The sequence below is a fragment of the Ursus maritimus genome, unplaced genomic scaffold (genome assembly GCF_017311325.1).
Source record: "Ursus maritimus isolate PB19 unplaced genomic scaffold, ASM1731132v1 scaffold_11, whole genome shotgun sequence".
Lineage (NCBI taxonomy): Eukaryota > Metazoa > Chordata > Mammalia > Carnivora > Ursidae > Ursus > Ursus maritimus.
Genome location: NW_024423453.1, coordinates 29,004,256 through 29,017,347, shown reverse-complemented (window position 1 = coordinate 29,017,347; position 13,092 = coordinate 29,004,256). Strand labels below are relative to the sequence as shown.

General features: G+C 40.1%; 1 protein-coding gene across 6 annotated transcripts in view; it reads left to right on the top strand.

The window, feature by feature from the left end:
• Positions 1-13,092, top strand: part of SLC7A11 (solute carrier family 7 member 11) — a 120,122-nt gene that overhangs the window by 53,657 nt on the left and 53,373 nt on the right. For 5 of the 6 annotated variants that reach the window (XR_566996.2, XR_005833883.1, XM_008685404.2 and 2 more), the window contains 5 exons: positions 1,522-1,645; positions 3,538-3,641; positions 4,461-4,557; positions 6,070-6,219; positions 7,465-7,642. Coding sequence is in view for 4 of the 6 variants with exons in the window: in XM_008685404.2 (XP_008683626.1) it covers positions 1,522-1,645; positions 3,538-3,641; positions 4,461-4,557; positions 6,070-6,219; positions 7,465-7,642 (653 nt within the window). In the remaining 2 variants the exon portion in view is untranslated. The remainder of the gene's footprint in view (positions 1-1,521; positions 1,646-3,537; positions 3,642-4,460; positions 4,558-6,069; positions 6,220-7,464; positions 7,643-13,092) is intronic. The other variant, XM_040626306.1, reaches the window with a different exon arrangement.

Below are 13,092 nucleotides of genomic sequence, written 5' to 3'. Positions count from 1 at the left end.
GAAATAGAATTCATCTTTCATGTGCCTTACGCCACTCACTCCTTTTATTTAATTGGGCCAGTGATTTCCTCTGCTTAAATTTAGCATTTATCAATCACAACTAGCAATGCATGTTATGGTGTTAACAGAAAATTCCACAGGACCCTCTTCACACTGGGGAAGGGGAACATCTGCTACTTTTATATTAGGATGCCAGGATTTAGAGGTCAATGTGTTTCCCCATCAAGGCTTAAGGCTTTGGGGATCAGGGGAAGTGTCAGGCTCCAAGCAGCATAATGAATGGCAGTTGCTGACTGGCTAGGTTTGCCTGTTCTCAACAGGGGATAGTGCTGTTCAGCATAATGAGCTGGGACTTTGTGTGCTAAACATACCCAGCTTGGGGAGCGAGGCAGGCTGTGCCTCTTTTTTTTTTTTTTATCCCCGCTCTGAACTGTATTTTCATCTTAGAAGAAATTATATTGAGGTCTTCATTAGTGGCACCCAGCAGGGTTAAGGCTCCATGAGGGCTGATAAGCTGTATGGCTAAAAAACCCATCAGCCTTTGTGCAGGGAGCTGAAGGTTTAAGTTGCTTGAACTGGAAAGAGTCTGAAGAGGTGATTATGTTAAGCAAGTAATGTGTATCGGTAACATGGAATCAAATTATTAGGGTCAGTAACTCCTGGCTTTCCCGGTGCATTAAATGAAGACATAACATTGCATTTGTGCCGGGTACTTGTGGATGCCACAGAGTGTCAGCACGGTCCGGTCATATGTACTTCACAGCATGTCACCTCTAATTTCATGGGATTATCTGCACTGTTGCTTTAATAGATACTCATGATCTTGAGCTTCCTTTGAACTCACAGCAGGGCAGTGCAAAGTCATTATGGCGAGCACTTCTGTGCTTTTTGTGTTATATATAAAATTATCATTACTATCATTTAGAATGGTAGATATATCTTGCTCTCCTGCATCCAAAAGTGTACAACTTATGTGCTGATAAGGGAAGCTACTGAAGGAGAAAAGCTGGATGGGAAAGACCTTCCTGGGGTCTAGGATTAGAAAGGTGTCGAGGCAATAAATTAGTATTAGGAAGGTATATGGGCCCATGGTTCTCAAAGTGTGGTCCCTGGCCAGCAGCAGCACAATTGCCCAGGAACTTGTTAGAAATGAAAATCCTACTGAATCAGAAAGTCTGAGATGGGATTAGCAAACTGTGTTTCAATAAGCCTTCCAAGTGATGCAGGTTCAGGTGTGAGAAACACAGCTATCGCGTTTATGGAGCGCAAGAAGAGGATGGACCCATATGTTCTGGGGCTAGAGCAGTAGACAAGGCAAATGGAGTATCTGCTCCCATGGACCTTATTAAATTACAAAGGACTCTGTAGTACTTCACCCTGATAAAATATGCATGCCCAACAGAGTCTATAATTATCATACATACTACTTGTTGTTTGAATTAGCCTGTTATCATACCGTCTTTGCTTTCAGAGAATGACTAACAAAAGATGACTAATAAGCAATTCCTTCGTGCATTTCAGAACCATCCCCCTTGCCATATGTACATCTATGGCCATCGTCACCATTGGCTATGTGCTAACAAATGTGGCCTACTTTACGACCATTAGTGCCGAGGAGCTGTTGCTGTCAAACGCAGTGGCGGTGGTAAGTCCAAGTTGGGAAAATGCCAATTTGAATTTAGGTTAATGAGTTGATGCAATTTCATAGTAGTTCCCTTCAGCAGAAAGTGTTTTGAAATTCAGTAATCTTTTCTTGACCTGAATGATAATGAGCATTTAAAAAATTTAGAACACACCTTAGCATATTCCATTTAACTGATACAGCCAAAGTCCTATACGATTTCTCTGCCTTGTTCATTTCGTGTAAAACATTTCCCCATATTCATGCTTGAAGACACACTTCCACGCGTGCATGTTGAATAGAAGAAGTGTTCTTCCAACCTGACTTTAAGGGTAGGAGGGCAGTTACTGAATTTAAATGCATGTATTTTTTTGGTATGCGAATTATAATTTGTTTATAAACTTTTCAAATGCTAACTTAAAATCTTTTTTCCCAAAGTACCACTTAAGAATTTCCAAGGGATGACCATATATATTTGTTTGTTCTAGTATATCTGTTTGAATACCAGTAATGGGATATTATTAATTTTTGGAAATACTGAGTTATTCAAAGTTAAACAGATGTCAGTGCTATAGCACTTCTCAGAATATTAAGGATGCTAATGTGCATTTTAGTTCCCTTTGAAGTGGATACTCGTAATTTTACTGCATTTTCCAAAATTTATTTGACTTCAGGACCATCTTTGCTCTCAAAGGTCATGTTATGGGACTGTTATTCTGTGACACATACTTTTATTTTGTATAAAAACTTAGCTGGTAAGGGAGCATTTATTCATGACCTCATAACAATGAAGGGTGAAAAAGTAACTTCCCATCACTAGATGTCAGTTCCTTTTAAAACAGTCACTATTAGCTCATATGGGCAACATCCACAGGGAACAAATCATCTCATTTCAAGTGAACCTATGGACGTGTTCACTGTGTTAAAAAAAAGACTTTGCGGCTGCTGTAAGTCCTACCAGACAACCAACTGTCCAGAGCTTACCGATGTTGGGTCAGTCATCTCATCGTACTAGACAAAGGGCAGCACTTACTCTTTGAGCGTAATGTGGTCCATTAATTACACAGCACCAGCTGCATCAAGGACAACTAAAGAATCCCACATTGTGTGTGTGTGTGTGTGTGTGTGTGTGTGTGTGTGTGTGTGTTTAATACATCCTTCATGGAAATTTGCAGTGTTGCCTATGCTTGGCATAAAAGGAAATTTCAGAAGTTTTGTTGTTTATTTTTCGTATTTTCTGTGGCTTGATTTTCTCAGACTTGTATTTTGTATTCTAGCCTTTTTATAGGAAACCACAGAAGGAATTGGCAGATACCTGAGAGGGAGAGAGGGACTCAATAAACAGACATTCAGCTAATGTGATTATTCAGGGCAAAAGATTTGCAGAACTGCTCGTAGATGCGATATAAATGGTTAAGTCGTCAATTATGTCTCACTGTCCTTCTGTGTCACAGCAGGAGGACTGGTACCTGAAACAAGAATCCGTGATACTTCTCAGTGTACATTTGAACTTCACTATCAAAATGCGGGTTTGCAGGCTAAAGAGAAGGCATTTTACAGCAGGATTTCTGTCTCCAATAGGAGAACTTCTGAACTGAGATTTTTCTACTTACAGAATAAGAGCTGATAGATATCACAGTTGATAAAGATTCAATAAATGGATCGTTGCTTTTTGAAAGTAGAGAGAAGGTGCTTGTTTAGACCTTTGCTCATACTTTTGCAACAAGCAATGCCATGGTACCTGCTTTTGATTATTGTCTAAGAAGTTAGTCTGACCCTAACCAAAAAGAAAGATTATAAAACATACATGTATCAGCACGCTAAAAGAAAGTCATAGAGCGAGGTTGGCCTAAATTGCTTCATTTTATTCTACTTTCTGGCAGAGCATTAATTTGCTTCGTTCTGTCTTTCACTAGACCTTTTCTGAGCGGCTACTGGGAAATTTCTCATTAGCAGTTCCGATCTTTGTTGCCCTCTCCTGCTTTGGCTCCATGAATGGTGGTGTGTTTGCTGTCTCCAGGTGAGTGAGTTCAAGCATTTCCAGAAATGCGTTTCTGTTTTTGAGATTGGATGTGATAAGGGTGGGTTTAAAAAGAAAAGAAATAGTGCCTCCAAACCTGTTGTTTTTAAAGAGACATGGTAAGATTGAAGTCTTCGTCCAAGTAGCAACAGCATGTCTCATTCTGACCATTAGAGGGCACTGCTTGTCTACTCAAAGCCTACACTGAAGCCAGGCATGGAGACTTTTTTTTTTTTGTAGTATGTCTACAGAGTCTAACAACAGCAATTTATTTCTGGTGATAAAATCTTTTGTTTCTCTAAAGGTGACAAGAAAAAAAGTAAACTAAGAGACACCAGAAATCACCACCCCACCATCCGTATCCCTTTTGTTTTGTTTGATGAAAAAGCCCCTTTTATTTTCCCATGAGGTTAATATCCAGTCAGAAAAATGTAAATGTTAGGTGTGTACACGGGCATGTCTGTGTGTGGGCGTACGTGTGCATGTGTGTGTATATTGGGCTGGAGTGGCTGACAGCACACATCCAATACTAGGAACCTAGAGATATTTATATGTAGGGGAGCCTTGCTGAGTCGGATGTTGCTATTGTTTCTCCTCAAAGGGTAAGAGAATATTTTGGCAGATTTTAGAAAATTCCGAAGTCAGATTTCTCTTGATGATTCTCTGCCTTACCTGAATGGTGAAACTTAAATAATCACCTAAGAAATGCCAAACCATTTGGTATCGAATTAGATGCAAGTTTTCTCTTAGATTTCTGGATTTTTCCCTTTGAAATGATCAATTATACAGTCAATTCCACCCACATTTTTCTCCCATCAGGTTATTCTATGTTGCGTCTCGAGAGGGTCACCTTCCAGAAATCCTCTCCATGATTCATGTCCGCAAGCACACTCCTCTGCCAGCTGTTATTGTTTTGGTAATGCATATTAAAAAGTATACCTAGATATAAACTTGAGTAACAGGTTAGCAAAGAGGATTTCAAAGCAGACTTTAGATAGTGCTTTCCTTCCTCATTCATTGCTCACTTGGCTCTGTGTAGATCTTGGTGGAGTTTGGGAGGCAGGATAGTTTCCGTCGCTTCCCTTTATTCAGTATTTCCAATGCATATTTGATGCTATGGGGCAATAACCACATCACTTCCTTTTCACCTCCGTAGATATTTGTGAGGTCTAAGGGAAATGATTACCTTGGCTTCTGTCATCGACACAGAGCCTCCCAGAAAAAGAATGTAGAGCGACAAGTCCCAATTCTGCATACCGAAAGTGGAGCTAACAGCCACAGTCCCAAGAAGCCTAGATGTACATCATAGTATCACAGGCCCCTTATAATGAAGTGCATACAAAATTAATAGAAAAAATCACTTAAAGTCCTAGACTGTGCCGTAATTCTGTGATTTAAAGTGAGATATTTGAGACCAACTCTAAAGGGAAGAAATAAAAGCACCAAAACTGAAACTTGAATTGTAGATTTCTTAATGCGAAGTGTTTGTGAAGCCTGGGATACAAAAAAACTGGGTAAGGTGTCAAAGTCCTGCCTAATATCCATTGGCAATATTATATTCATTTTTACCTACTACTTTGTAACATTTTTGTCAAATGGAATCTGCTGCCAGGAGCACCATAGAATACACTGGACATTTTGTTTCATGTATTTAATTTGTTTCAGAATGTTTCCTTGAAATCTCTTTGTAAAGTATGCGTACTCTCTGTGCGGAATCTGGAAGTTAACGTCACTTGTGGGAACAGAATGTATTATTCGGTGGAGAGGGCTTTCATTTTAAGCCTCTGCTATCAGTCGTGCTGTCCTTGCCGTGTGCAGCTGCAGAGACTTGCTGTGCTGATCTCTGCTTCATTCTCTGCGGTCTCGAGGGTCACACATGGCAAGCACACGGGGAGAGTAAGTGTGGAGGAAGGAAAGGTCAATATTTTGCATTCAGGAGTCGACAGAGTCACCTCGAAGTGGCTGTGTTTCATGTGTGTGCATAGCCAAGGGCTCGTCAGAAACCATTTACAGAGCGCTCTGCGAATTTTCTAATTGGGTACACTTTTGATTTGTAGCGTTCGTTATTTGCTAATCATCTCAGTCTCTGGGTCTTTAAATTTAAGTCATTGAATATCCTGTGTTTCACTCTTTGAAAACACGTTCTCCTCTCTCAGATGAAAAAACAGCTAAGAACTAAACATCCATATAACATTCCATCTGATTAAGCGGTAATAATGATCTTCTCATGCTGTTACTGATGCGTAATGGGGTAGAAGAGCAGAATATAGATAGGAAGTTAGTTGAATATAGGTTTTAATCACTGCGGTAGTTTATCGGTATAAATAATCATATGAAAAAGGTAATCGTAATGTGTAGTGATGTTATTGTTATCGGCTCTGCTCTCTTTAACTCACCGAGCGTGGTTTTTCTCCCCCTTCCCCCCCAGCACCCTTTGACGATGATAATGCTCTTCTCTGGGGACCTCTACAGTCTTTTGAACTTCCTCAGTTTTGCCAGGTGGCTTTTTATTGGGCTGGCGGTTGCTGGGCTGATTTATCTTCGATACAAACGCCCAGATATGCATCGTCCTTTCAAGGTAACCTCAGTAATCTTGATGGGTTTACATAAATCTTTCTCCTAATACCTAGTCCTCCCTTTGTCATAACTTGATGATGAGGAGCTTGGGCGGGGGGCAGCATCCTCTGGAATAAAATGTTTAACTCTTGCAGGTAGTGCCTTCATACTGAATTTATTTTAGCTTGGAATAATAATTCATCAACTCGTTTATGTGATGTGCCCAACTTTGCATGTCACATCTCTGAGAAGGGGTAGATATATAGGGCATTTGTTATGTTGCTTTTTCTTGGTTGTGTCTAATGACCTGCTGTGTTCTCAAAGTGTGGGATACTTGTAACTTTATGCTGAGTAATTGTGGATAACCGTGCTGAGAAAGAGGGAGGCAGAGCCATGTGGAATTGTCACTAACTGAAACTCTAAAAGGGATGCCGCTTTACAAAACAGGCATTTTAAACATTCTTTAATGTTACGACTTGTGACATCGCTCTTCGTCTACATTATATATTCCCGAAGAAATAGAAGCGTAAATACACAGGGCAAGTGAAGGTGTATGAATGCACCACTTAATAGAATACCCTTTACCATAACTAAACTTTTCCTTTGGGGAGGGCTGACGAATGTATTTCTCATCTCCTTTAGCCGTGAACGTTCGTGGATTGATTTGACCTCACTATTTATTTGCTTTTAAGAAATAACACAGATAATGCTGTCAGTCATGTTGTCAGAATTTGTTTCTAATTACATCCATTGCTGAATGCTAGCAACATCTTTATTAGCGGTTGAATAGGAGTTGGTCTGTTTTATTCCTGTCAGTTCTTATTGTGAGTCTCCAACAGAAAATCAATATGCACTGAAAGGCTTTAACATGTAACAAGCAGCCCGTGCTCTTGACTCTACGTTAAAGCAAATTCTAATCATAATTATCAAAGAGCCAACCTTTTAAAATCAAAAACATAAATCGTAATGGTACTTATCTAGTCCAACCATTCAAACAAAACATCCCTAATGAAACACACTTACTTATCCTCAGGTTTTATTCTATTCAAAGATTTTATTAAAAAAAAAATTTAAGGGAGTATGTTTGCTACGTTGTATGTGCCCTATCAAAGAGCTGCTGCTGTTCAGGTAAGGTAGGATGGTACCTGTCACCTGCTCACACGACCAGTGGGGGTCAACCGGTCCTATGACTGATGTGCTCCTCTTGAACCCATCTTCTGCCTCTGGATCTGCTTGAAGTGATTTTTTTCCCTGTGCTGTGTTCCAGGTGCCGCTGTTCATCCCAGCTTTGTTTTCCTTCACGTGTCTCTTCATGGTTGCCCTTTCCCTGTATTCCGACCCATTTAGTACAGGAATTGGCTTCATCATTACTCTGACTGGGGTTCCTGCATACTATCTCTTTATTATATGGGACAAGAAACCCAAGTGGTTTAGAAGAATGTCAGGTAAGACTGTTACACATTTCGTGACCTCTTGAGGGACCATGTTGTAGAAAACCCATCTATGTGTACATACACACACACACCCCTTAGTTTAAAAATATAAATAAGACAATTGCTAGTTTAAATATATCATTGCATTTTAATTAGAACTAGGAGAAGAAAAAGCAGGAAGGATGTTTAGGGTACAGCCTCTCAATCCTTTCAGGATATTTAGTTTGAGCTGCTCTAATCCCGTCTTTAGAGAACAGTTTTTTTGGATAGAATTTTATCAACAGTTCTGTAGGTGACCTAATTGCTTTCCTGACTCCCTTACTGACATAATTATTTTTTATTCTGGGTTGAACTCAGTTTATTGATTCTATATCATAACATGCTACTTGCTGAGTGAAAAAAGATTTGGTTGGGAGTGAGACAGAGACCCACAAGGGTCCTAAATATCATGATTATGACACAACCCTACTTAATAGGCATGGCGAACCACAGGAGGGTAAGAACAGCAAGAACAATGAAGAGAAGAATAACAACTCACATATATTGTGTGATTTCTGTGTGTTAGCACATATATCACCTTATTTAATCCTTATAACAACCTTCCAAGGTAGGAAAAGTTATCATCCCCATTTTATAGATTTTGAGTTGTATCATGGAAGAATTCATGTGGCTTGTTCCAAGTCATGCGGATGTTAAGTAGACCAGCTAGAATTCAAACTCAAGTAGTGTTGTATTTTATAAAAATCATCCTGGGTACAGTGAGGATGGATTAGAGAAGGTCAAGGCTGAAGAGACTCAAGATTGGTAGTTACCACAGTAATCCCATATAAGGATTAAGAAGGGTCTGAACACAGACAATGCTGGCAGGGTCCAAGAGAAAGTGAAAGCTGTTAATGAGGAAAAACCCAGTGGGCTTGGTGACCAAGTAAGTTGGCGAAAGAGGGAATAAAGGATATGAGTAGGTGGAAAGGCTGTCCGTCTGTCAGAGGCTCTGCTGAGTGAGGACTTTCCCTCACATCCTCTCATCCCATCATCTACAGGCTCCCTGTGTGAGATAGTGTTTGTTATTCCTATACCTGGTGGGAAACCAGGGCTCAGGGAGATAGAGAATTTACTTTTGAGTGTATAGATTTTAAACCATTGAGCTAGGATTTGAACCCACATCTGCTGGACTTCAAAGCCCATGGTCTTTCTAGAGTGGGTAGGGGACAAGAGAGAAGTAAAAAGAAATGTAGCCAGAAGAACAGCCATGTTCTAGCAGGTGAATTTGATGAGTTTAGTGAGTTTAGAAATCAACTATTTTTCTTATCATTCATTTTAATTTGCTTCTTTAACCATAATTAATTTTTAAAAGCCCAGTAAGAAGTTCAGGGAGATTTCTGATATTTCTGGTAAAATTGTTAATAAATAAGGTCAGTGTTACTAAAACTAAAAAACAAAAAACTCCAAAATATACATATATATCAGCTCTCCACTGTGCTACACAAACTCATTTAGAAGTCAGCCATTTAAAATAGACTTTTGCTACTACTCTCTATTAGCGTTTAATTGGTATTTGGTATCTTTAGACCTTATGCTACTATTTATATCTGAATTTTGTTTTCTAGCCGGCAACACTTACTCCCTGAAGAGCCATTACTCTAAAAGTTGGGTTCCTTAAGGCTAACACGGGCACACTGATTGTCTGGCAGGGTATTTAATCTCTATTTCCTGTTAGATCACACTAGTTTTCTGTGCAATATTTTTATTTACATTTTCTCTGTTGGAGGCAATAAATATAGAGGCTTTCCTGAAAAGAAAAAAGAATCTTGTTAAACAATAACTACACTTAGGATTGCTGTCCTCATTACCAATGTTTGGGACAGATTAGCATTCATCATTGCGAGGTCTGTGTCTGTCTCAGATCCTGGCTAGAGACAGTTCAAAGCCCCGAGCACCGTGGGAAAGCAGGCGAATTGAGGAAGAGAGATCTATAGCCCTGGAGTTGGACCATGATGACGGGGAGCATGATGAGAGAGCAGATTCCGTGCTTTCTCCCACGTAGTAGGCATTGCGCTCCCCCCATCGGGAGGCAGCCAACTCTAAACATCCTTTCCCGTCGCTACCATGTTCATATTTTGCACCATTTCTTTGTGCCGACCAACTGCCAGTTTTCACACTTGATCCTTCTTTGATGGTTTTCTATGCTTACGTGATTTTGAAGTTTTTTGTTGTTTTTCTGTCTCTAATGATGTTTCAAACATCTCCAAGGGCTCCAAATTTAGTGTAGCCATTTGTGAAAGCAGCCGCGATGCAGTAGTCCCATAATGGTTATTTGGATCTCAAAAATGCCATTAAGTCTTACCAGGGAGCATGGCAATTCTGCTTTTAAACTGCGAGCCTTGTAACCCTTTATCTTTATAGCCGCCTTGAAAGTGAGTAGCAAAAAACAACAATCCTCCATAATTTTGTTTGATTTTCCTCTTAGGCAGCATTCTTGTAGTAAAATAAAGAAAATTCATAATATTTATTGCTGCAATAGCAAGTAGTTTCCTAGCCTTTGGCCAAAACAAAACACTCATACAATAGACACACAAACAGCGGAGTCCTGCCCACCACCTTGCCTCTTTCCCCAACTGTCTCCTTGTTAGGAAAAAGCTCAGTGTGAACTTGGAGAGCTTCCGCTATTTAGTATCCGATTTTTATTGCTGTTGTTGGGTAACGTTCTCTAGACTTTCCATTATCGTTTTTTTTCACCCTGATATGCATGAACAGGTTAGCCTTCTGAAATGATAGTTGATCAAAATACATCTTAACCTCAGGTGCTTTCACAGACGATGTGAGGTGACCAAACAGCCTTCAGGAAATGGTGAAAAGCTGCTTGGTACAGACAGCCAGGAATGTTCAGAACCTGAGGATCTGAGATTTTCCGAGATTTGATTAATTTCTCTGGCCACAGGATGCCAGTATTGAACCACGGTTTGTTTGATAGCATTCCTAGGGTGAAAAGAAAATGTGCTCTTAAGGGAATAGTCAGATACACAGAACACATTTTTCTGCCATCTGTGACAGAGTAGTTAATTTTTCTGGGTATTTATTTATTTATTTATAGAAACATGAGCTTCTCACCCAAGGAAAATGGGGCAGACACCGCACTGACATGCTCACATACATGGAGGTAGCTAGAACTGGCAAGCTCTGGCGAGGGCTTGCAATAACCACTTTGCTTGGCTGCCTCTATTTATCGGCCGGACTGTGTCACAGCCGAGATGAATGGGATGACTGGACGTTGGTCCCTCTTGCTAAAGCAAGATATGGAGGCCAGCTGTATTTAGGCAACATCTTTGTTTACAAAGACTCGTACTGGGGAGCACCAGCAAAATGATCATAGTCCATCTCGGTAGACAATGACTTTGCAGTTCCAGGGTCCTAAAAGCATGTGCTGCTTATGTCGTACCATTGGTAATGTAGCTTATGATACCTCACTGAAAGCTCCTTAATGCATTTGACTGGCTCTTCACGAAGTCTGCAGTGCAATATTTTACATTAGTTAAGCTTGCCTACATCTCTTAGGGGCCCAAACCACCTTTATTGTAAAGATAAAATGAGACCATGCATGTGAAAAGGTTTGGAAGCCTTAAAAAAAAAATACATACTATTATTTCCACTATGACTTGTGCAGAAGATCGGTTTTCTGCTAATACTTCACAGACTTACTCAGTTTTGGCTGTAGGTTCCATGCTTTTACCAAGGGTGATCGAGTAAGTCAGATTTTGCAAGGTCAGTTGTTGTTTCAGCTGATTTCAAAAACTACTGAACATGAAAAGTAAAGCTAGAAATACTGCAATTGCTGTTTGCTCTTGTAACTTGCAGTCACTGAAAACACCAAGTGGAGACTCATTGGCTCAACTTTATTTAAAAGAATAGTGTCATGGAGGGGCGCCTGGGTGGCTCAGTCGGTTAAGTACCTGCCTTCAGCTCGGGCCATGATCCCAGGGTCCTGGGATCCAGCCCCGCATTGGGCTCCCTGCTCAACAAGGAGTCTGCTTCTCACTCTCCCTCTGCCCCTTTCCTGCCCACTCCCTGCTCATGCTCTCTCTCTCGTTTATATATATAATATATATTATATATATATATATTTTTTTTAAAGAATAGAATTATGGAATTGACTATCCCCAAAGTTAAAAGTCTTATATGAGCATGTGTGCATTTGAATGCTACATGCCCCACAATTCTCCTAGGCAAGCAGGAAGCTTCCACAGAGATGTATTTGGGTCTGCCGAGTTTGCCCGTCTGATCCCATCGCTGTAGATCACCTAGAAGGAAAAGCAGGTGTATTTCCAACAGCTTACTCAGGGCCAAAATCAGTCACTCTGGCCAAACCTCCATTATGATGAGAATTATTCAAATCTTGGGATCCCAAGAGACAACATAGGAGAGTCACAGGAGAGAATGTAATAGGACTGATTGAACATGGAAGAAGAGAATGGGTGTGCAGAACTGGAAAACAGATTCTTTGGCCCCATATGTGCTGCTGAATAGAAGATCTAAATTGAGCTCAGAAAGGAGAATGTCACACTACTAAAGCATCGAGATCTCTAAATTGTTCTCCTTTTCTCTGGAACTGATGCAGTGTTGTGACATGGGTAAGACGTATAAGAAAGCAAAGGGCTGGGGGCCCCAGAATACAGAAACAGACTTTTGGAAAAGGCTTTTGTTCAGTAGATACATGCACGAATAGACACACACACACACACACACACACACACACACACACACTCGAAAATCAGTCATTCTAGGCATTGGTTCAGGGAGGAAGAGATGGAGAGGATGTATATTTAATCCCAATGCTTTGCAATCTTACAAAAGCCATATATCCCATACTATTGATTGATACTTCTTTTTCCACAATCTATTTTTCTCAGTTAATTTTATCACTTCCCTTTTCTGTAAACATGGACTTTTATTAATCTTGAGCACTCCCTTGTGTTCCACATATATCTCAGTGTAGAGTGGGCTGTAACAATATAATTTATTCAAGAAAGATTTACATGGAGTTTATCATTTGCCAGAACTGTGCTGAGCTCTTGATAATTAACGTATATTATAAAAAATTAGTGTGTGGAGAAAAACAACTTTGGGGAACACTGTTACAAAGCAATGGATGAAAAATTTATCTTTTTTAGTGACGTGAAATACTGCTTGAAAGGGACTATTACAGGTGACAAGTCATGAAAGAAGAGAAACATTGCATGTCTGGATGAGAGATGATATGGGTCTGAACCTATCAAGAAGATAGGCTCCGGAGGTTCCAGGATCAGTAGCAGTTTAAAGAGATTCTGTGGGGATAGATTACAAAGATGAGAGATGAACAAGAACGAACACCCTGGGAAACTAGCATCTCAGAGTTCTAGGACTGCCAAGATAAAATGACCTTAGAAATCATCTAGCCCACTGGTTTCTATATTTTAGTGTCTAGCAGA